Below are 22271 nucleotides of genomic sequence, written 5' to 3' on the forward strand. Positions count from 1 at the left end.
AACTTCAACGTTTTCCATAGCCGGCATCATCGAAAAAGTCAGTTTTTGACCCAAAAATCTGACTTCACCAAATTTCCTCAAAAGTTCACACGAGGTGCCTAGAGGCCAGAATTGAATTCCCTGAAGAGTTCAACTCATTACATTCAGAATCCAGTGAGAAAAGAAACATTTTAGATTTTTTACAAAATGCCCCCAAAACTTCAACGTTTTCCATAGCCGGCATCATCGAAAAAGTCAGTTTTTGACCCAAAAATCTGACTTCACCAAATTTCCTCAAAAGTTCATACGAGATGCCTAGAGGCCAGAATTGAATTCCCTGAAGAGTTCAACTCATTACATTCAGTATCCAGTGAGAAAAGAAACATTTTAGATTTTTTACAAAATGCCCCCAAAACTTCAACGTTTTCCATAGCCGGCATCATCGAAAAAGTCAGTTTTTGACCCAAAAATCTGACTTCACCAAATTTCCTCAAAAGTTCATACGAGATGCCTAGAGGCCAGAATTGAATTCCCTGAAGAGTTCAACTCATTACATTCAGAATCCAGTGAGAAAAGAAACATTTTAGATTTTTTACAAAATGCCCCAAAACTTCAACGTTTTCCATAGCCGGCATCATCGAAAAAGTCAGTTTTTGACCCAAAAATCTGACTTCACCAAATTTCCTCAAAAGTTCACACGAGGTGCCTAGAGGCCAGAATTGAATTCCCTGAAGAGTTCAACTCATTACATTCAGTATCCAGTGAGAAAAGAAACATTTTAGATTTTTTACAAAATGCCCCAAAACTTCAACGTTTTCCATAGCCGGCATCATCGAAAAAGTCAGTTTTTGACCCAAAAATCTGACTTCACCAAATTTCCTCAAAAGTTCACACGAGATGCCTAGAGGCCAGAATTGAATTCCCTGAAGAGTTCAACTCATTACATTCAGTATCCAGTGAGAAAAGAAACATTTTAGATTTTTTACAAAATGCCCCCAAAACTTCAACGTTTTCCATAGCCGGCATCATCGAAAAAGTCAGTTTTTGACCCAAAAATCTGACTTCACCAAATTTCCTCAAAAGTTCACACGAGGTGCCTAGAGGCCAGAATTGAATTCCCTGAAGAGTTCAACTCATTACATTCAGTATCCAGTGAGAAAAGAAACATTTTAGGTTTTTTACAAAATGCCCCCAAAACTTCAACGTTTTCCATAGCCGGCATCATCGAAAAAGTCAGTTTTTGACCCAAAAATCTGACTTCACCAAATTTCCTCAAAAGTTCATACGAGGTGCCTAGAGGCCAGAATTGAATTCCCTGAAGAGTTCAACTCATTACATTCAGTATCCAGTGAGAAAAGAAACATTTTAGATTTTTTACAAAATGCCCCCAAAACTTCAACGTTTTCCATAGCCGGCATCATCGAAAAAGTCAGTTTTTGACCCAAAAATCTGACTTCACCAAATTTCCTCAAAAGTTCATACGAGGTGCCTAGAGGCCAGAATTGAATTCCCTGAAGAGTTCAACTCATTACATTCAGTATCCAGTGAGAAAAGAAACATTTTAGGTTTTTTACAAAATGCCCCCAAAACTTCAACGTTTTCCATAGCCGGCATCATCGAAAAAGTCAGTTTTTGACCCAAAAATCTGACTTCACCAAATTTCCTCAAAAGTTCATACGAGGTGCCTAGAGGCCAGAATTGAATTCCCTGAAGAGTTCAACTCATTACATTCAGAATCCAGTGAGAAAAGAAACATTTTAGGTTTTTTACAAAATGCCCCAAAACTTCAACGTTTTCCATAGCCGGCATCATCGAAAAAGTCAGTTTTTGACCCAAAAATCTGACTTCACCAAATTTCCTCAAAAGTTCATACGAGGTGCCTAGAGGCCAGAATTGAATTCCCTGAAGAGTTCAACTCATTACATTCAGTATCCAGTGAGAAAAAAACATTTTAGATTTTTTACAAAATGCCCCCAAAACTTCAACGTTTTCCATAGCCGGCATCATCGAAAAAGTCAGTTTTTGACCCAAAAATCTGACTTCACCAAATTTCCTCAAAAGTTCACACGAGGTGCCTAGAGGCCAGAATTGAATTCCCTGAAGAGTTCAACTCATTACATTCAGAATCCAGTGAGAAAAGAAACATTTTAGATTTTTTACAAAATGCCCCCAAAACTTCAACGTTTTCCATAGCCGGCATCATCGAAAAAGTCAGTTTTTGACCCAAAAATCTGACTTCACCAAATTTCCTCAAAAGTTCACACGAGGTGCCTAGAGGCCAGAATTGAATTCCCTGAAGAGTTCAACTCATTACATTCAGTATCCAGTGAGAAAAGAAACATTTTAGATTTTTTACAAAATGCCCCCAAAACTTCAACGTTTTCCATAGCCGGCATCATCGAAAAAGTCAGTTTTTGAACCAAAAATCTGATTTCACCAAATTTCCTCAAAAGTTCACACGAGATGCCTAGAGGCCAGAATTGAATTCCCTGAAGAGTTCAACTCATTACATTCAGTATCCAGTGAGAAAAGAAACATTTTAGATTTTTTACAAAATGCCCCCAAAACTTCAACGTTTTCCATAGCCGGCATCATCGAAAAAGTCAGTTTTTGACCCAAAAATCTGACTTCACCAAATTTCCTCAAAAGTTCACACGAGATGCCTAGAGGCCAGAATTGAATTCCCTGAAGAGTTCAACTCATTACATTCAGTATCCAGTGAGAAAAGAAACATTTTAGATTTTTTACAAAATGCCCCCAAAACTTCAACGTTTTCCATAGCCGGCATCATCGAAAAAGTCAGTTTTTGACCCAAAAATCTGACTTCACCAAATTTCCTCAAAAGTTCACACGAGGTGCCTAGAGGCCAGAATTGAATTCCCTGAAGAGTTCAACTCATTACATTCAGTATCCAGTGAGAAAAGAAACATTTTAGATTTTTTACAAAATGCCCCCAAAACTTCAACGTTTTCCATAGCCGGCATCATCGAAAAAGTCAGTTTTTGACCCAAAAATCTGACTTCACCAAATTTCCTCAAAAGTTCACACGAGATGCCTAGAGGCCAGAATTGAATTCCCTGAAGAGTTCAACTCATTACATTCAGAATCCAGTGAGAAAAGAAACATTTTAGATTTTTTACAAAATGCCCCCAAAACTTCAACGTTTTCCATAGCCGGCATCATCGAAAAAGTCAGTTTTTGACCCAAAAATCTGACTTCACCAAATTTCCTCAAAAGTTCACACGAGATGCCTAGAGGCCAGAATTGAATTCCCTGAAGAGTTCAACTCATTACATTCAGAATCCAGTGAGAAAAGAAACATTTTAGATTTTTTACAAAATGCCCCAAAACTTCAACGTTTTCCATAGCCGGCATCATCGAAAAAGTCAGTTTTTGACCCAAAAATCTGACTTCACCAAATTTCCTCAAAAGTTCACACGAGATGCCTAGAGGCCAGAATTGAATTCCCTGAAGAGTTCAACTCATTACATTCAGTATCCAGTGAGAAAAGAAACATTTTAGATTTTTTACAAAATGCCCCAAAACTTCAACGTTTTCCATAGCCGGCATCATCGAAAAAGTCAGTTTTTGACCCAAAAATCTGACTTCACCAAATTTCCTCAAAAGTTCATACGAGGTGCCTAGAGGCCAGAATTGAATTCCCTGAAGAGTTCAACTCATTACATTCAGTATCCAGTGAGAAAAGAAACATTTTAGGTTTTTTACAAAATGCCCCCAAAACTTCAACGTTTTCCATAGCCGGCATCATCGAAAAGTCAGTTTTTGACCCAAAAATCTGACTTCACCAAATTTCCTCAAAAGTTCATACGAGGTGCCTAGAGGCCAGAATTGAATTCCCTGAAGAGTTCAACTCATTACATTCAGTATCCAGTGAGAAAAGAAACATTTTAGGTTTTTTACAAAATGCCCCCAAAACTTCAACGTTTTCCATAGCCGGCATCATCGAAAAAGTCAGTTTTTGACCCAAAAATCTGACTTCACCAAATTTCCTCAAAAGTTCATACGAGGTGCCTAGAGGCCAGAATTGAATTCCCTGAAGAGTTCAACTCATTACATTCAGAATCCAGTGAGAAAAGAAACATTTTAGGTTTTTTACAAAATGCCCCCAAAACTTCAACGTTTTCCATAGCCGGCATCATCGAAAAAGTCAGTTTTTGACCCAAAAATCTGACTTCACCAAATTTCCTCAAAAGTTCATACGAGGTGCCTAGAGGCCAGAATTGAATTCCCTGAAGAGTTCAACTCATTACATTCAGTATCCAGTGAGAAAAGAAACATTTTAGGTTTTTTACAAAATGCCCCCAAAACTTCAACGTTTTCCATAGCCGGCATCATCGAAAAAGTCAGTTTTTGACCCAAAAATCTGACTTCACCAAATTTCCTCAAAAGTTCACACGAGATGCCTAGAGGCCAGAATTGAATTCCCTGAAGAGTTCAACTCATTACATTCAGAATCCAGTGAGAAAAGAAACATTTTAGATTTTTTACAAAATGCCCCCAAAACTTCAACGTTTTCCATAGCCGGCATCATCGAAAAAGTCAGTTTTTGACCCAAAAATCTGACTTCACCAAATTTCCTCAAAAGTTCATACGAGATGCCTAGAGGCCAGAATTGAATTCCCTGAAGAGTTCAACTCATTACATTCAGTATCCAGTGAGAAAAGAAACATTTTAGATTTTTTACAAAATGCCCCCAAAACTTCAACGTTTTCCATAGCCGGCATCATCGAAAAAGTCAGTTTTTGACCCAAAAATCTGACTTCACCAAATTTCCTCAAAAGTTCACACGAGGTGCCTAGAGGCCAGAATTGAATTCCCTGAAGAGTTCAACTCATTACATTCAGAATCCAGTGAGAAAAGAAACATTTTAGATTTTTTACAAAATGCCCCCAAAACTTCAACGTTTTCCATAGCCGGCATCATCGAAAAAGTCAGTTTTTGACCCAAAAATCTGACTTCACCAAATTTCCTCAAAAGTTCACACGAGATGCCTAGAGGCCAGAATTGAATCCCTGAAGAGTTCAACTCATTACATTCAGAACCAGTGAGAAAAGAAACATTTTAGTTTTTTACAAAATGCCCCCAAAACTTCAACGTTTTCCATAGCCGGCATCATCGAAAAAGTCAGTTTTTGACCCAAAAATCTGACTTCACCAAATTTCCTCAAAAGTTCATACGAGATGCCTAGAGGCCAGAATTGAATTCCCTGAAGAGTTCAACTCATTACATTCAGAATCCAGTGAGAAAAGAAACATTTTAGATTTTTTACAAAATGCCCCCAAAACTTCAACGTTTTCCATAGCCGGCATCATCGAAAAAGTCAGTTTTTGACCCAAAAATCTGACTTCAACAAATTTCCTCAAAAGTTCATACGAGATGCCTAGAGGCCAGAATTGAATTCCCTGAAGAGTTCAACTCATTACATTCAGAATCCAGTGAGAAAAGAAACATTTTAGATTTTTTACAAAATGCCCCCAAAACTTCAACGTTTTCCATAGCCGGCATCATCGAAAAAGTCAGTTTTTGACCCAAAAATCTGACTTCACCAAATTTCCTCAAAAGTTCACACGAGATGCCTAGAGGCCAAATTGAATTCCCTGAAGAGTTCAACTCATTACATTCAGTATCCAGTGAGAAAAGAAACATTTTAGATTTTTTACAAAATGCCCCCAAAACTTCAACGTTTTCCATAGCCGGCATCATCGAAAAAGTCAGTTTTTGACCCAAAAATCTGACTTCACCAAATTTCCTCAAAAGTTCATACGAGATGCCTAGAGGCCAGAATTGAATTCCCTGAAGAGTTCAACTCAATACATTCAGAATCCAGTGAGAAAAGAAACATTTTAGATTTTTTACAAAATGCCCCCAAAACTTCAACGTTTTCCATAGCCGGCATCATCAAAAAAGTCAGTTTTTGACCCAAAAATCTGACTTCAACAAATTTCCTCAAAAGTTCATACGAGATGCCTAGAGGCCAGAATTGAATTCCCTGAAGAGTTCAACTCATTACATTCAGAATCCAGTGAGAAAAGAAACATTTTAGATTTTTTACAAAATGCCCCAAAACTTCAACGTTTTCCATAGCCGGCATCATCGAAAAAGTCAGTTTTTGACCCAAAAATCCGACTTCACCAAATTTCCTCAAAAGTTCACACGAGATGCCTAGAGGCCAGAATTGAATTCCCTGAAGAGTTCAACTCATTACATTCAGAATCCAGTGAGAAAAGAAACATTTTAGATTTTTTACAAAATGCCCCCAAAACTTCAACGTTTTCCATAGCCGGCATCATCGAAAAAGTCAGTTTTTGACCCAAAAATCTGACTTCACCAAATTTCCTCAAAAGTTCACACGAGATGCCTAGAGGCCAGAATTGAATTCCCTGAAGAGTTCAACTCATTACATTCAGAATCCAGTGAGAAAAGAAACATTTTAGATTTTTTACAAAATGCCCCCAAAACTTCAACGTTTTCCATAGCGGCATCATCGAAAAAGTCAGTTTTTCACCCAAAAATCTGACTTCACCAAATTTCCTCAAAAGTTCATACGAGGTGACTAGAGGCCAGAATTGAATTCCCTGAAGAGTTCAACTCATTACATTCAGAATCCAGTGAGAAAAGAAACATTTTAGGTTTTTTACAAAATGCCCCAAAACTTCAACGTTTTCCATAGCCGGCATCATCGAAAAGTCAGTTTTTGACCCAAAAATCTGACTTCACCAAATTTCCTCAAAAGTTCATACGAGGTGCCTAGAGGCCAGAATTGAATTCCCTGAAGAGTTCAACTCATTACATTCAGTATCCAGTGAGAAAAGAAACATTTTAGGTTTTTAACAAAATGCCCCCAAAACTTTAACGTTTTCCATAGCCGGCATCATCGAAAAAGTCAGTTTTTGAACCAAAAATCTGACTTCACCAAATTTCCTCAAAAGTTCACACGAGATGCCTTAGAGGCCAGAATTGAATTCCCTGAAGAGTTCAACTCATTACATTCAGAATCCAGTGAGAAAAGAAACATTTTAGATTTTTTACAAAATGCCCCCAAAACTTCAACGTTTTCCATAGCCGGCATCATCGAAAAAGTCAGTTTTTGACCCAAAAATCTGACTTCACCAAATTTCCTCAAAAGTTCACACGAGATGCCTAGAGGCCAGAATTGAATCCCTGAAGAGTTCAACTCATTACATTCAGAATCCAGTGAGAAAAGAAATATTTTAGATTTTTTACAAAATGCCCCCAAAACTTCAACGTTTTCCATAGCCGGCATCATCGAAAAAAGTCAGTTTTTGACTCAAAAATCTGACTTCACCAAATTTCCTCAAAAGTTCATACGAGGTGCCTAGAGGCCAGAATTGAATTTCCTGAAGAGTTCAACTCATTACATTCAGAATCCAGTGAGAAAAGAAACATTTTAGGTTTTTTACAAAATGCCCCCAAAACTTCAACGTTTTCCATAGCCGGCATCATCGAAAAGTCAGTTTTTGACCCAAGAATCTGACTTCACCAAATTTCCTCAAAAGTTTATACGAGGTGCCTAGAGGCCAGAATTGAATTCCCTGAAGAGTTCAACTCATTACATTCAGTATCCAGTGAGAAAAGAAACATTTTAGGTTTTTAACAAAATGCCCCCAAAACTTTAACGTTTTCCATAGCCGGCATCATCGAAAAAGTAAGTTTTTGACCCAAAAATCTGACTTCACCAAATTTCGCAAAAAGTCACACGAGGTGCCTAGAGGACAGAATTGAATTCCCTGAAGAGTTCAACTCATTACATTCAGTATCCAGTGAGAAAAGAAACATTTTAGGTTCTTTTGTAATTGGGTCCTTTAATGTGCAATTTGGGTGCAATTATGGGGTGTTTTGTTTTTTCATTGTAGTTTTAATGTTTATGTAATTGTATTTTGTCTGTCTTTTAAAAAAAGAATAATAAAAAAATACTAAAAAAAAAAATAGAAGATTTTTGTCAAGAGGTTGCATATGCCTTAAATTGACAAAAATACTTTTTTGTTTAAATTAAAAATACAGGTTTAAAATGAGTATAACTGAGTGTAAAAAGAAGACAAAAACTGTGGAAGAGTATCGACAGTATTCAACCGTTTCTGTTAACAAAAATGTCTACGGACCAAAACCTTCAGTTTGCTGGACACCGTGTCTACTCCCCACACAAAAGGACAGAGACCTCTCACCTTTTTCTCCGCTTCAAAAGTGTACGTGTACAAGCCGTCCGTGTCGTTGAACACCATGTAGTTATTAAGAGGTCCACAGCAGCTGAAATCAGATTGCAAATGTCAAGCTTTATTTGGCCGTAGAGGATTGATAAGAATGGATTGAGATTAATAACACGGATCCATTAGGCTTTGCAAACTGCGCACGTAATGAACAACATACTCAGCTCTCCAAATATGCCACGCTGCATTTTCCAGAAGCACGCCCATGCACAAATGCAAACATGTCAGACTTTTTGTTTTTGGACTTTAATCTGGCCTTTGATTGGTCAATAGGGGCTGGACCTAATGGATCGGTCCATGGGGATGGATTAGGAATGATATAGAGGGAGTGTGATGAAAAAAATTAAGGGTGGGGACAAGCCAATACAATTTTGTCAGGAGCATTTAAGTTGATGTCAGCTATTAAAACTTGGCGCGTCCATTAGTCTCGCACACTCTTCTCCTACAGGGTGGTGCAAAAAGAAGGAAACAATTTTGACAGGAATTTTAACCTGCTTACTTTTATTTGAACTGGATTATTTTACAATAAATTTAATCTTTCTTATTGTTATCTTCACTATGCAAACCTACCAATCTTATCTTTCCCCTTATTACAATAAAGGAAACATGAATTAAGAAAAAAATGTCAGCATGTATTCAATTTGTTGGATTTGTTTCGAACAAGTAACCTGATAACTTCATCTCAAATCTAATTGTCAAAAAAAAATATGCAAAATTGACCGTCAATTACATGTATGTTTCAGGGGCAAAACAAAAAGAATATTAATTAACAGAGTAAAGAATGTTGTTAATAATAGAGTAGGATAAAACAGAATGACATATTATTGCATAGTAAGAAAACAGAGTACATAAAAAGAACCAGTTCTTTGTTCCCAAACCAGCAACTGCTCTCAAAACTTGGCCGCTTATTTTACAGGGTTTATCATTAACAAGCTATGCTTCCCTACATGACACACCGGTACAAGCATACATCATTCAGCTCTGGGTTTTTGCAATCAAAAGGGTTGGTTTTTCAAAGGTTAATAAAATGACACTTGGATTAATGAAAAATACACACTGACTGATGCTATGCTGTACAATGTAATGTAGCAACTACAGTTTGCTGCTGAAATTTCCACTTCAACATTTACGAAGCCACTCACAAAGTGACAGCGTCTCGCAACAATGCAAACAAGTATCACTTTCACTTAATGGCCCGATGCGCCGAACCCTAAATGCGCGGAAGTGATTCCGCTTCGTCCCGGGGCCGGCCACATACTTCTCACATCAACTGTTGTCGCGCAGCGCAAAGTGAAAGCGCAAATAAACAAGGTGTGCATGTACCCTGGAGATATGGGACAAGGCCTGCGTGGGAAAGTTAATACTTGAAAGTGATTGCACGAACACATGCAGTTTGTGGACTTTGATTGTGTGTACAATGGAGGAGATTTAGTTTGAAGGTTGTGGAGATTGCACACGTATCGTAGTGGCTCGTATTAGCGGACGACTTCTAAGCCACGGTCAAGTTTTATTTAATCAAATTAACGGAGGAAGAATTGCTCGTTGGTAGATAATGGATTGGGGCTATCGGTGATAAAACCAAATTGGCCAGAAATTTATTTACTATTACGCCTTGCGGTCATTTGTGTTTTGGGCAAAATTGCAGTAGTGTGGTTTCCGCAGTTTGCTTCTCTGCATCGGACACGGAAACATTTCTGCGAGCAATGCCGGACGTTTTGGGCATTATCAGTGCGGTTATCGGCACGTCGGGTCTGCTGGGAAATTTCGTGGTGTGTGTCGTCATATGGCGCATTCCGCACATGCACACAGTGACCAATGCTTGCTTGTTTAATCAAGCCGTCGCGGATTTCTTCGGATCATTGATTTTCATGCTCGTTTTCAACATCCCGACTTTGGAGGTTTTACCGAAGGGGGCCTGGGGCTGGCTGTATTGCTACCTATGGGAATCGGAGAGCGTCATGTGGATGTTTCTCTTCACCTCCGCCATGAGTCTCGTGCTGGTAACCCTGGAGCGGTATCTAGCGATAGTGTATCCATTCAAGTACCGTTCACTCTTTGCGCGGCGCTGGGTACCAGCGGTGGGGATCGCCGCGACATGGCTCGTCGGCATCAGTATGGGGCTGTGCATCTTCGCGTTGATTGACTTCTCTGAGCGTGACAATAAGTGCAAGGTAGCTTTACCGACGCCCACGGGGCACCGGCTAAACAATCTCGTCCAGGCCAGCAATGTGGTCACTTTCTTCATCCCGGCCTGGACCATGCTCTTCGCGTACATCCACATGGCCGTCGTGCTCAAGCGGGGCGCCAGGCAAACTGAACCGGTGTCCGTCAGAACGGTCGTGATGACCCACATCCGGAGCGACAGGGCCAGATCGCCCGAGTCATCTTCTGGCGAGCACATCCCCGAAACCCAAGGGGACTCGCTCCTCCGCGCTCGCCGCAACGTCATCAAAGCCCTCGTCCTAGTCTGCTTGGCCTATTTCATCTGCTGGTTGCCGAACACCGTCATGCTGGCTGCTCACATACCCGGCCTACCCTACAGCATAGCTACTGTTCTGGCCGCTACCAACTCCTGCCTTAATCCTGTCATCTACACCATTAAGTACAGCTCATTCAGGAAGGGTCTCAAGCTGCTGATTTGTGGAAAGACCTCAACAACTGTGCACAATGACCATGAGTAGAGCGTATGAGTGGGGGAGTGTGGCCTGGTGGTCAGGATTTGTGATAGGAGGGTCAGGGGTTCAAATCCAGCTGCTGGCCATATGTTGTGTCCTTGGGCAAGCCACCTCACCCCCACTTGCCTCTCTCTACCAAAGAGTATAAATGGGTACCCGCATTAGCTGGGGAGTAACCTGCGATGGACTGCATATAACTATTTTCAGTCGTTTCATGCTAAGGAAACTAAACACCCAGTAAAATTATTCCGTCTAGCTTCCTGTCATTTAGCAACAAATTAGAAAATGTAGGTGATTTCGAACGATCACTCTATTGACTGATTTTTGGAATGTGCTATCAACGAAATTGTGTTTCATGATCAAAAGGTTGTGCACTATTTTTTACTGTTTTCTCAATAGGTGTGATATCCACTGAGCTGAAACTTCAACAGGTAGTTTTAAACATTTCTCTTTCGTGGATACTGAGTGGTGTTATTATTTGAAATTAACAAAATTCATGAAAAGCAAATAACCCTATAATACCTTTAAAAGCAAAGTATGTGCCACTGGTTTGTGCAGAGTTTGAAAGGTTCAGGAAGGTTAAAAATGCTTCAGGGAGTTTGGGTTAAAGATGTGTTCAATAGTTTTGAGATTTCAGAACGACAGATTAACTGTTTGTCCAGCAAAACCAACGTTTAGGTACTGACATCAATTTTTGTGGAGAATAGTTCCTTTTTGTGAGGAAAGAAGAAACGATTGTGTACGTTTCAGCGAACATGTAGTCACATAGTGAGTAATCTAGCATTAGTCACAAAAGGAACACATGCATTAAAAATGAAGGCCTGTATTATGTTTGTATCTTGCAAACCGGATTGCACCAGTTCTAGTGCCTGGCAAACCCTAACAATGAATTTGTAAACAATTTTTTGATACCACAATTGTATTTCTCTTCAGCTGTGACCTCTGTTAAATTATTGCTTGCTGCAGTTGGTAGTTGATAAGAGAAGCTAGCACAATGATAATACTACAAAGTTGTGTAGATTATATTGCAATTGTCATTGTTTCTTTAATCTATTTTCACTTGTATCAAATACTAGGATATTCCATTACATGGAAATTTGAATATTCATATATTGGATTATTCGAATTTGCAATCTGAAGTAGGGCTGTGCATCAGAACCGGGTACCCGAGTACCCGACCACTGATGTCAGAAACCGGTTCCAGATTATGGGATCGGGTACCCGTAACCAAGGGGAAGTGTGGCCTACGGTTTGGGTTCGTGACTCATGATCAGATGGTCAGGGGTTTGAATCCAGCTGCTGGCCATACGTTGTGTCCTTGGGCAAGGCACTTTATCCCCACTTGCCTCTCTCCATCCAGGAGTATAAATGGGTACCAGCATTAGCTGGGGAGTAACCTGCAATGGACTGGCATCCTGTCCAGGGGGAATAGAAATATTCTCAGTTGTTTCATGCCACTGAAACCGGAGATAAACGCCGGCCTGATGGGCTATATAGGCTCGGGACAGACTTTACTTTACTTACCCGTAACCAACTTTACAAATTACTTAGTAACTTCTCAGACGATGAAAATGAAAGGTTTTGAATGTCATTTGTGGGAATTTTCAAAGTGAAAACCAGGCTTCATGGACAAACAAAACAGATGTCACATTTATAACGCTCGCGAACGTTGCAGTTTTCACCATCAAGCTATTTATAAAGCTCACAGTGACGGTACCCACATTAACTGCTGCACAGACGCGCAGAAGTGGTAGTATAATCGTGTTGACCTTTATGAACAATCTGAACTGCAACTTCTGAGAAAATTAATTAATTTTTGTTTAGGCAAAAAAAAAACAACTCTCGGTCTCTGGTCAGCGCGCGCGTCGATTTTAATCATGCGCGTCAACCTTTTTTCTTTTTTTTCTAATTAACACTGAAGCTACAACAGCGCCCTCTATTGCTGCGCCTCCTTAAATTTTTGTACCAAGAAGCACCAAGGAATGGCGAAATTGCACCAAGGCAAATGATAAGGGGCACCAATACAAGGCAAATTATGGAGGACACCAATGTATAATGAGGACACAAAAAAGCCAAACAGTAGGGCCTACCCACCTTGTCTGTACAATACAAGCTTGAAAAAAAAAAAAAAAAAAGCCATACAAAAAAAAAAAACCCGCGTCGTCGCATCGATTCCGGAACTTCGGTCTGACCAGAGACCGACCGTAATGACCAGTGTCTCCCTATTGTCGAAGAAATTACGATAACGTGTCTCCCCAATGGTACATTTGTAGGAATAACAGCTCATATTTTCGTAATGATTCCGCTCAATTTGGAATGGTCGGTAGGTATGTTTGTGAGGCGTTCTGGCAAAATGAGACAGAACTGGGCAGAGGTTGAAATGAGGGTTTGTTGGTACAATGTATTAGGAAAGAGAAATAAAATTCTCCTTACAAAACTATTTGCTGCACTTCCATCGGACATTCCATTGACAAGTTATGGCTGTTTCAATTTTGCATTTATCAACATGTCAAAAAAGTAAAATACTGAGAAAAGGCATTTTAAGTTTCGAGTTTTGCATTTATGAAAGTGAAAGATGCCAATTGTTTTCCCTTCAAACACACTTGTATTCCACGATTTTTATACTATTTCTTTAAAATATGTGTAGTAGACATATCAAAGATTACAAACATCAATAAATTGGCAATTTGCAATAATTTGCATTTTTCCCTACTGCGGCCTACTGGTATGCCCAGTGCCGTCTCATTTTGCCAGAAAGCCTCACATATTTGTTACTTTTCCACAAAAAGTGTACCTTGCTTTAATAAAAAACTAAAACAAATTTGAAAAGATTTTCGTCTTACCTTGATGCAATCTTGAAGGCTTCAGTGACACACTGCGCGGCTATCGTGGCATTGGTGGATGCCACGGCTGGGATGATGTGCTTCACAACGCCTAGAAATCATAAACCACCAGGGATTGAATTTTGCAATAATCTCCTTTCTTTGAGCTCTCTTTGTTCAAATAGTGAACCACGGTCAACATGCAAGTGAAAATACAGGGTGTCTCCAAAAATATGTAGCAGTCAAACAACATTTTTTTTTGGAAACTAAATCGATAACATCGCTGACGTGATGTAACGCGATGTTACCCGCACGCCTGTTCTGCTGGTAATTTACACGAAAGCGTCGTGCGTCCGGGTTCATGCTCCTTCGAAACGTTCTATTATCCCAAATGACTCGTGACCCATATCATTGGCACATGCGCAGTTGAAATACCGAACTGGCTTATTGGCCAGCCTTATGTCATGCCATACGTCACATCCATGAACCCATCTGCTACCACCCTCTGTGCCACTGTACAGGGTGAGTTTTAAAAAAAAAGCAGAGCCCAAACCCCCCCCCCCAAAAAAAATATTTCATATTCTAAAAAATTTGTAGCACCAAAAATAATGATGACTGGAAAGCTAATTTCATAAACTACTTATGGATGAAAACAATACTGAAATTGCTCAATCTGTTCAATTTATTGTGGGTTCTGACTGTTTGGAGCAACAAAGAAAATGACACAGAATACTTGTTTCAACAACTGTCAACAACTGTAGTACACCATATCTTTACTAACAATCGTGCTTAGGTAAATAATATGATTTATAAAATCAACTTAAAAAAAAGAAGATTTTTTCCAAAAGGACATTGTTGAATATTTTTAACTTTTAAACTGAGGTTTTATCGCTGGTGATGTTTGAAGACAATTGTGACGACGATTCTTGAAATCACATTTTTTTTGAGTTTTTAGGGTCATTGCGTTTAAATGGTGATAAAATTTGAACGGATTGAGCAATTTCAGTATATTTTTCATCTAAAAGTAGTTTATGAAATTGGCTTTCCAGTCATTATTATTTTTGGTGCTGCATATCTTTTAAAAAATGAAATATATTTTTGGGGGGTTTGGGTTCCGCTTTTTTTGACTCACCCTGTATATTTCTCAAAAGAATTAATTTCTGTCAGTATGTCACACTGATTTTTCTTCCCTTGTATCACCCTATGTTACACCCACCAATCCATCTTGTAGTATCCTAAATGTCACACCAACTGCCCACCCATGTGTCACCCCTATTGACCTACCTTGTGTCAGCCTGTATGTCACCCCCATGATGTTGAACTGGTCAGCCCGTTCCTGGGCCTTCTCAAATATCCACTGAATGTGGGTGGGGTCATCTCCATCTATAGCTACGTCTTCTGCAGAACAAAAATATGAGTAGGTAAAAAAGGTAGAGTATATAATTTGCAGCTATCCAAAAAGTAACTGACAAAATTATTCTTGAAAAGCATACTTGGTTTAACCCTAACTCCCTAGGCCTTTTTGCTAGGATGTAGCCTCAATCCTGCAAAATCCTCCAATTGGCCTCATGGAAAAAGAGCATATAGCCTCAATCCTGCAAATTCCTCCATTCTTTCTTGAATATGGTCCGTGGAGGGGTGATTACTGCCTCAATCCTGCAAAATCCTCCAATTGGCCTCATGGAAAAATAGCATATAGCCTCAATCCTGCAAATTCCTCCATTATTTCTTGAATATGGTCCATGGAGGGGTGACCACTGCCTGAATCCTGCAAAATCCTCCGACTATGACTGTCAATAGGTTGAGGCAGAAGCAGTGACATCCTGGAGCAGTGCGGAGGATGTCAAGTATAATCAAGGACTAAATTTATGCACGGCTGAGCATAAACAACACAAGGTCCGGCCCAAGACCTTGACACAGTGCATACTCCGAAATCAGCCACGCACTTTTGCCATGTAACCTCAATCCTGCAAATTCCTCCAATTTGCAAAAAGGATTTTGGAGGATTCAGGGCGGTTAGGGTTATAGATAGTAATGGTACTAAACTCCCTGTGAAATTATTCTTTCTTTCTTTTAAATGAAATGGTAAAAGGCACTAGATTTCATAGGAGTCCAAATCTCATGTGACATTGGAAAAGTGTTTAAGACCAGCCAGCTGGTCTTTATCAACCGTTTAAAACCGGCGACGTGACGGGCTCTCGACCAATAGGAATGGGTAAACTGTTTGAGGTATTTATGAATGTGAATTACAAAGGGGAAAATGGATAAAGCGAAGAATACGTTGACTTACTTCCAAACGGTTCCTCTTGAGGCCAGAGTAAGACCTTGACATACTCTATGCAGTGAGCTGGCAGCCTGGGTGTGTGGGCGATGGTACACATGGGAAAAGTAATCTGAAATGGAGGCATTTCCAATATGTTAATAATCATAATCTGTCCGGTGACTTGGTAGACTTACAAAGTCACCTGGCTTAATACGTTCATCTCAAACGCATAATTACTCAATAATAACGCATTTTATGCATAAATTAAAGCATCCTCTGATTCTCATTATGTAACAAACACCTGGTTGCATGTATGTTCATTTGAAATGCATATTAAATATTATTTTAATAACATAATATTTAGGATTAACCCTTTCATTAATAGGCATTATAAATCTCCACAAAAAGTAACTATCAATATGTCGCATTTTGTTCGTATTCAAGTTGATCATGAATTGGCCAGAGTTTGGCTTTTGAATAGGGAGGGTATTGTCAATTTAAAAAGAAAGTCTGAAATTGGGGACATAAAAGGGGGCAGGGAGAGGTCCCCAAAAGTCTAATTTCAGACAAAATGCAATATCTCAAGCCTGTTTCGAATGCCCTTTAAAATACACGCACAGCAGAAGCATACGAAGCAGTGAGGTGGCAACTTTCCCCCTCCCCCAACAACATTTTGCCATTTTAAAAATGTTCTAGATTTTTTTTAGGAAATTAATGAACGTGTAAGCACATCAAAACCGTAACTAGAAGTAATACCTTTCACCGGTTTTAAACATGTTCAAAAACAAAAACAAAAATCGGGGCCACATTTTCACAAAAGTCACCCATTTTGCTCTCCCACCCCCGCTCCCTACCGTGCACAAAGTAACTCCCCCCCCCAAACCCCAGTGTCCCTACACCCTATACATGTACATAATCTATAGACTCATACTCTGTGACCTAATATTGCCCCTGTCCCTAGATATCACAAAAGACTTCTTGAAATTCCAGGAACACAATGACTGACATAAAAGGGGGCAGGGAGAGGTCCCCCCCCCCCCCATCACATATCTTGCTTCAAATGCCACCCTGCCCCCAACCAAAAACCTGGCTATGCCAATGACCACCAATACATACCTGAGGTGGGTAGAGCTCGAGTGTGCACTCAACGCAAGCTGTCATTCCTGGTAAGATGACTCTAGCATTGCCTTTGAAGCCCTCCGTGCCGCCGTCGATCATGGGAACGATGGACGTAGGATCGACGGCTCCGTCTTCGTAATTCACCAGGCTCAGCTGGGGATGTGAAGGAGAAATGGACGCATAAATTTTTTTTTTTCAAATACTAGATAAAAAACACAACCTCTTTAAGTTTGCAATACCAGCAATTAAATATTGTTTCAGTGTCAGATGTAGGGTGGGGTGGGAGTGCGGGATGGGGTAAGGGTAGGGGATGGGATAGGGGATGGGGTAGGGGATGGGGTAAGGGTTGGGAATGGAGTAGGAGTAGGGGATGGGGTAACGATATGGGGTAGGGGATGGGATAGGGGATGGGGTAGGGGATGGAGTAGAGGATGGGGTAGGGGTACGGGATGGGGTAGGGGATGGGGGTAAGGGATGGGGTTAGGGATGGGGTAAGGGTAGGGAATGGAGTAGGAGTAGTTTTTTTTTTTGGCCTTATACAAACTCCGACTACTATTTATCTGTAAACAGGCTGTAAAAAAAAAGGACTGATTGGTTTGCAAAGCAACTCACCATCATACTATTCATCCAGCGCCTGGCAACAATGGAATCCAAGCCATTGATCACGATGTGAAACTCTATCAAATAGAAAAAGTAATCAAATCAGAAGTATTAAAGAAGGGGCAAGTTAACACACATATTAAGACAAGGCCATTGGACCACACCGATTGGTTTGTCAAAACTTTTTAAAGGGAATATACATCATTTGCTTTTGATGTAATTTTCAGAAATAGATGGAATTGGGGGGTTGGAAATGTATAGCAAATATAGTTACATGTACACTGACTTTTTTGAGGTTTTGGGTTCGAAAATGCTATAAAAACCAAGAAAAACAATCATTTTCCTGTAGTCTGGTTCCCTGACTCCATTTAAGAAGAAACAGAGCAGTTTACATACATTGGGGAATTGTAAGGTCAGGGAACCAGTCTAGCTGGCTTGTACCCGTTCATAGGTGTGTAATCGATTGCTAACAAGTGCGATGGTCAACTGGGTCCAGTATTTGAAATAAAAGCCAGTTTTTTCCAACCCTGGTCGGCACGATCAGCGTTGGAAATTGATACAAAAATACCACTTTTCTTGAAAATGACAGTATACCAAGTGCCATAATTTTACAGGATGCTTTACACTGTCATTCACTAACAGTCCAGCAAGGTATTTCAAAATGATTTGGTAGTTTTATTTTTTGATGTTTGCAAATGTTGTATTTTCCCTTTAAATCAAAGACAAATTGATACTTACGTCTATAAAAGGTGTCGTCATAATCTTGGATCTTTTTGAAGTGCCTGATAACTACTGTTAAGGGTTGTATGATATTGTGTTACTGGTTTACAGCACTTCATCAGGGAGTGAAGAAACAGTCAGACACCGGACCATTCACAATATTTGTTCAAATGCAAATATGTATGTTAAAGGCATATAGGATCATCTGCATTTATCCCATTTATTATCTAAGCGATTAATCTACTTGAATTAATAAAATGCCATTTGAAGTTTGCATATATCTTCATTGTTTTAATAAGATTAGGTTTCCCTACCTACCCTATTCTGACAGCCCCTACCCTAATTTGTTTATGGGAAAAATGAGAAAAAAACACCCAAAACCATCAATGTTTACATTTTACCCTTGATTTCACACAAATGCCTCCATATGATCGTACACAAAAAAAAATTTGAAAAAACAAAACAAAACAATTCCCTACCTACCTACTCTATTTTCAAATGCCATGGAATTTGTTTTGGCCTTGTCAGTTACAATACTATTTAATGATCTTTTCGGTGGATTTCAGGATGTTGACAAAGCAGAATTTAATCACGCAACCTCTGAAGTACCGTACAGTTACTCTATCAACTGAGCTATTTCAGGGTGCAGGCCAGTAAATAGGCCCGAAATTGCCTACCCTGACCAAATCACGATTGGCATGCCCTCAAATTCTTTGGTATCAGAGCATTCTGTGGGCTATGAACTTGAGAGTTTGTAAAAAAGATGGGTGGAAGCCATGCACATAGACTGTGAACTTGTATTTCTGTGAAATTTGGATGAGCGCAAGCATCATTTTTTAAAATGGCGATGGGCTTCTGGACCATTTTTAGGGGTGATCATCTTTGGATGGCAATTTCTCCCAGAAGGCATCAGATAACCCCCAAAAATTGAACAGAAAATGAAAGATAATAATAACAATACTAATAATATCGGAGTCTTATATAGTGCACGCATCTACCAGCAATTAGGCACTGAAAGATGATGAAACAAGCTTTAATTTGATACGTGTCTTGAACACCTCAGAGAGTTTTGAGTATTTTTAATAATTTTGGGAAGTGTGCGTAGTTACCACTGAGGTGGCAGTCTAGTTACTGGCCTGGACCCTTCAACCACCATCTGTTTGTTGACAACTCAAGAATCGTCGGTGTCTTTGATCAGGAAAATAAATACAATCTATAAAGGATACGGTGTGACATTGCAGCCAGGGATTCTCTGGTTGATGAAATCAGCTGCAACATTGGCCTTTGGTTTGCCGACGTCCTTCAGTCTGTTTGTAATGAATAAAACAATCAGAAGAATGAATAATAGGCCAGTTGTTGAAGATCCTTTTCGGTCATTTAGTTTTTCTTCAGAAATATAAAGACCAGATCAAAAATATTGTTTTCTGAGGTGACAAAATGGTTGGGGGTACATGTAGTATACAAATATTGACTGCTTTGAGTGGTGGAGTAAACTAGCCTCCTGAGGTGATCCATGGAGCGTTGTTTCCCGAGGCGTAGCCGAGGGAAATGGAATACTCTATTGTTTACTGTGGGAGGCTAGTTTTACTACACCACGAATTAAAGCAGTCAATATTTGTTTTATATTACACCTCACCACAGATTCGGCTTGATTTTAAGAGATAACTGATTAATTTAATCTAAATACAATTAAAATGTACTTCTATTTCAATACGAAATTAGTTGAAAATTTACTTGTACTTTTCCAAACTACCCCTTCACGAAATGTTTGAGACCAGCTAGCGCTTGGGAACAATACCACAATGCGCACACCCGTATGCATTTTGCACACATGCATACCGGTTGCTATGCGTATAGTACTTTGGTTGCTATGCGTATACATGTAATACTTTTTTCAGCCATTGAGTAGTCTTTTTGGCCGTGCACAGCAAGATAGCAAAAATAGCGACTGCCATGTGGCTCGCTCTCGGCCAATCAAGATACAGAATCTGCGGTAGAGGTGTTATAATATAAATATGTGACTATCCAGCACAAAGCCAGTCGGACGGCCTATATTTTCAGATACATCTTATAATCCATAGATTATTGATGATGTATACTCCAAGTTTCATTCTGATGGCTTTTATAGAAATGTGCATTGCTAAGAAATTCATTTGGCAAACTTCTAACAACAAATTTCTCGATTTTTTTTAACTTTCCGAGGCCCGAAAATTTGGCACTGAAAATACATATAACTCCATCAGATTTTGCCCGATTCTCATATTCTACAGCTTATTAAATGTCCTTTCCAATGGGCCCACTGGCAAAATTCCAGTTCTAAAAGATTGGACTATCCGCTCCGTTCACAAGTACCCCTTCACCGGCAAACAAAGTACAGTTGGGGGTGACAGACCGACGCCATCTTGCCTGACTGCAATTTTGCCGCGACGCGCGGCCGTACCACTGCGTGCACAATCCCCTGGTGTACGTGCATCACACACAAGGAACAGTGCGCGTCAACCAGCTAAATGTCCTGCCCATGGGACGTCGTTGCTAGGTAAAAGGGTGCCCTCTTTCGTCGGCGCACGGAGCTCATAAAGTGACTGTACATGTATATTTTTTCCACTCTAAATTGCAGCAGCCCTTTGATTGGAAAAAAAATAGTACACCATTTTCCCCCTTTAAAACAGAGCAGCAGAATTCCAAGCAGGTTTCTAGCAATTTTGGTTGCTATTTAGACATCGTTTCAGAGCAGGAAGTGGGCCAGAAAGTAAACCACACTGGCCAAAAAGTGAGGGACTAACTTGTTTTCATTGCAAAAAGATCTTGCCATTTTTTTTTAAAATATAAAAAAGTATCAGTATCAGAGCAATCTGAAGGCACGTTTTGAAATCAAAATGTCAATCTCCTTATGGGCTCCGTGCGTGAACAAGAGAGGGCGCTTTTTGAGAGCTCCGTGGATGGGACACACCGAGTGCACGTACTGGTTTGCACGCATATAGCCCGAAGTATGCTCGACCTGTTTTATTCTGAATCTTCACATAAGCCATAGCATCTTCATGTGAGCGTCAGGCGCTGTCGGCAATGCGGTCCAATATCTCTCCCAGTGGTCTCTCCAACTCTCCCTTTCTTACCGTTGAGGGGGTACTTTTCTATTTCACAACTGAACCCTCACCTGAATAGAAACTGCCGATTGAGGTTAGACAGGTCAATGGTGTCCATGTCGATGACGTCAATTTGCCTGAATCCCATCAGAGCCTATGGTCAAAAAAGAAAATGAAGTCAGGACACCACATCTATGGACACCGCATCTATGGTTTCTGCAAGTGGTGTGCTACAGTGAAAAAGCAATAAACTGTGCAACTAGTAAAATTTACAAGACATTTGATAAAAAGTCACTTCTACCCGACCAGTTGCGACTATTTGCCATGATGTACATATTAGGATATATCTTGGATTAATAGAGCACTATTTTGATACAGCTAGGTCTATCTACATGTACACTAAGAAAGCATTTTGGACAATGTTGCACTCATCCAGTTTCTTGATGGTGGAGTTTTATTAAGGTTTTTTTTGAGTAATTTGTTTGATGAAGTGCTATGATAATTTCATAAATGTATAAATAATCCAACCGACTCTTAAAGAAATTTGAGGTTGCAATAGTCACACAGCGCTCAACCTCGTCCCCAGGGTGTCGAGCAGTACGCGCCCACCACTACCTGCTCTCTCACCCTGGTATTGGATCATTTGCATGTGCAAGATTTTTTGAACACGTATGCAAATGAGGAACAGTCTGGTGCCTGGATATGTGTTGCACATTAGCGTTTGTTTTTGTATGCGGTGTCTTGGGTAAAAACAGAGTCAATTC

The 22271-nt window shown here is 39.8% G+C and overlaps 2 protein-coding genes across 2 annotated transcripts in view; one reads left to right on the forward strand and one right to left on the reverse strand.

Annotated features, from left to right (window-relative positions):
- The window catches only part of LOC119737593 (NEDD8-activating enzyme E1 catalytic subunit-like), a 49668-nt gene that overhangs the window by 25499 nt on the left and 1898 nt on the right, over positions 1-22271 (reverse strand). Inside the window, exons 4-12 of the mRNA XM_038212049.1 lie at positions 21579-21661; positions 19651-19731; positions 18443-18486; positions 17717-17781; positions 17102-17257; positions 16013-16115; positions 15007-15120; positions 13744-13834; positions 8184-8265 (exon numbers count right to left, since the gene is read on the reverse strand). Coding sequence (XP_038067977.1) covers positions 8184-8265; positions 13744-13834; positions 15007-15120; positions 16013-16115; positions 17102-17257; positions 17717-17781; positions 18443-18486; positions 19651-19731; positions 21579-21661 — 819 coding nt within the window. The remainder of the gene's footprint in view (positions 1-8183; positions 8266-13743; positions 13835-15006; positions 15121-16012; positions 16116-17101; positions 17258-17716; positions 17782-18442; positions 18487-19650; positions 19732-21578; positions 21662-22271) is intronic.
- On the forward strand, positions 9907-10943 carry LOC119737595 (somatostatin receptor type 5-like). The gene has a single exon (XM_038212050.1). It carries the CDS (start codon positions 9929-9931, stop codon positions 10904-10906), a length of 978 nt encoding a protein of 325 aa, XP_038067978.1. The 5' UTR covers positions 9907-9928; the 3' UTR covers positions 10907-10943.

The sequence above is a fragment of the Patiria miniata genome, unplaced genomic scaffold, assembly GCF_015706575.1.
Source record: "Patiria miniata isolate m_02_andy unplaced genomic scaffold, ASM1570657v1 HiC_scaffold_3, whole genome shotgun sequence".
In the NCBI taxonomy this organism is placed as follows: domain Eukaryota; kingdom Metazoa; phylum Echinodermata; class Asteroidea; order Valvatida; family Asterinidae; genus Patiria; species Patiria miniata.

Coding starts and splice junctions, on each gene's coding strand:
- LOC119737595 (XM_038212050.1), top strand. CDS start 9,929: ATGCCGGACGTTTTGGGCATTATCAGTGCGGTTATCGGCACGTCGGGT.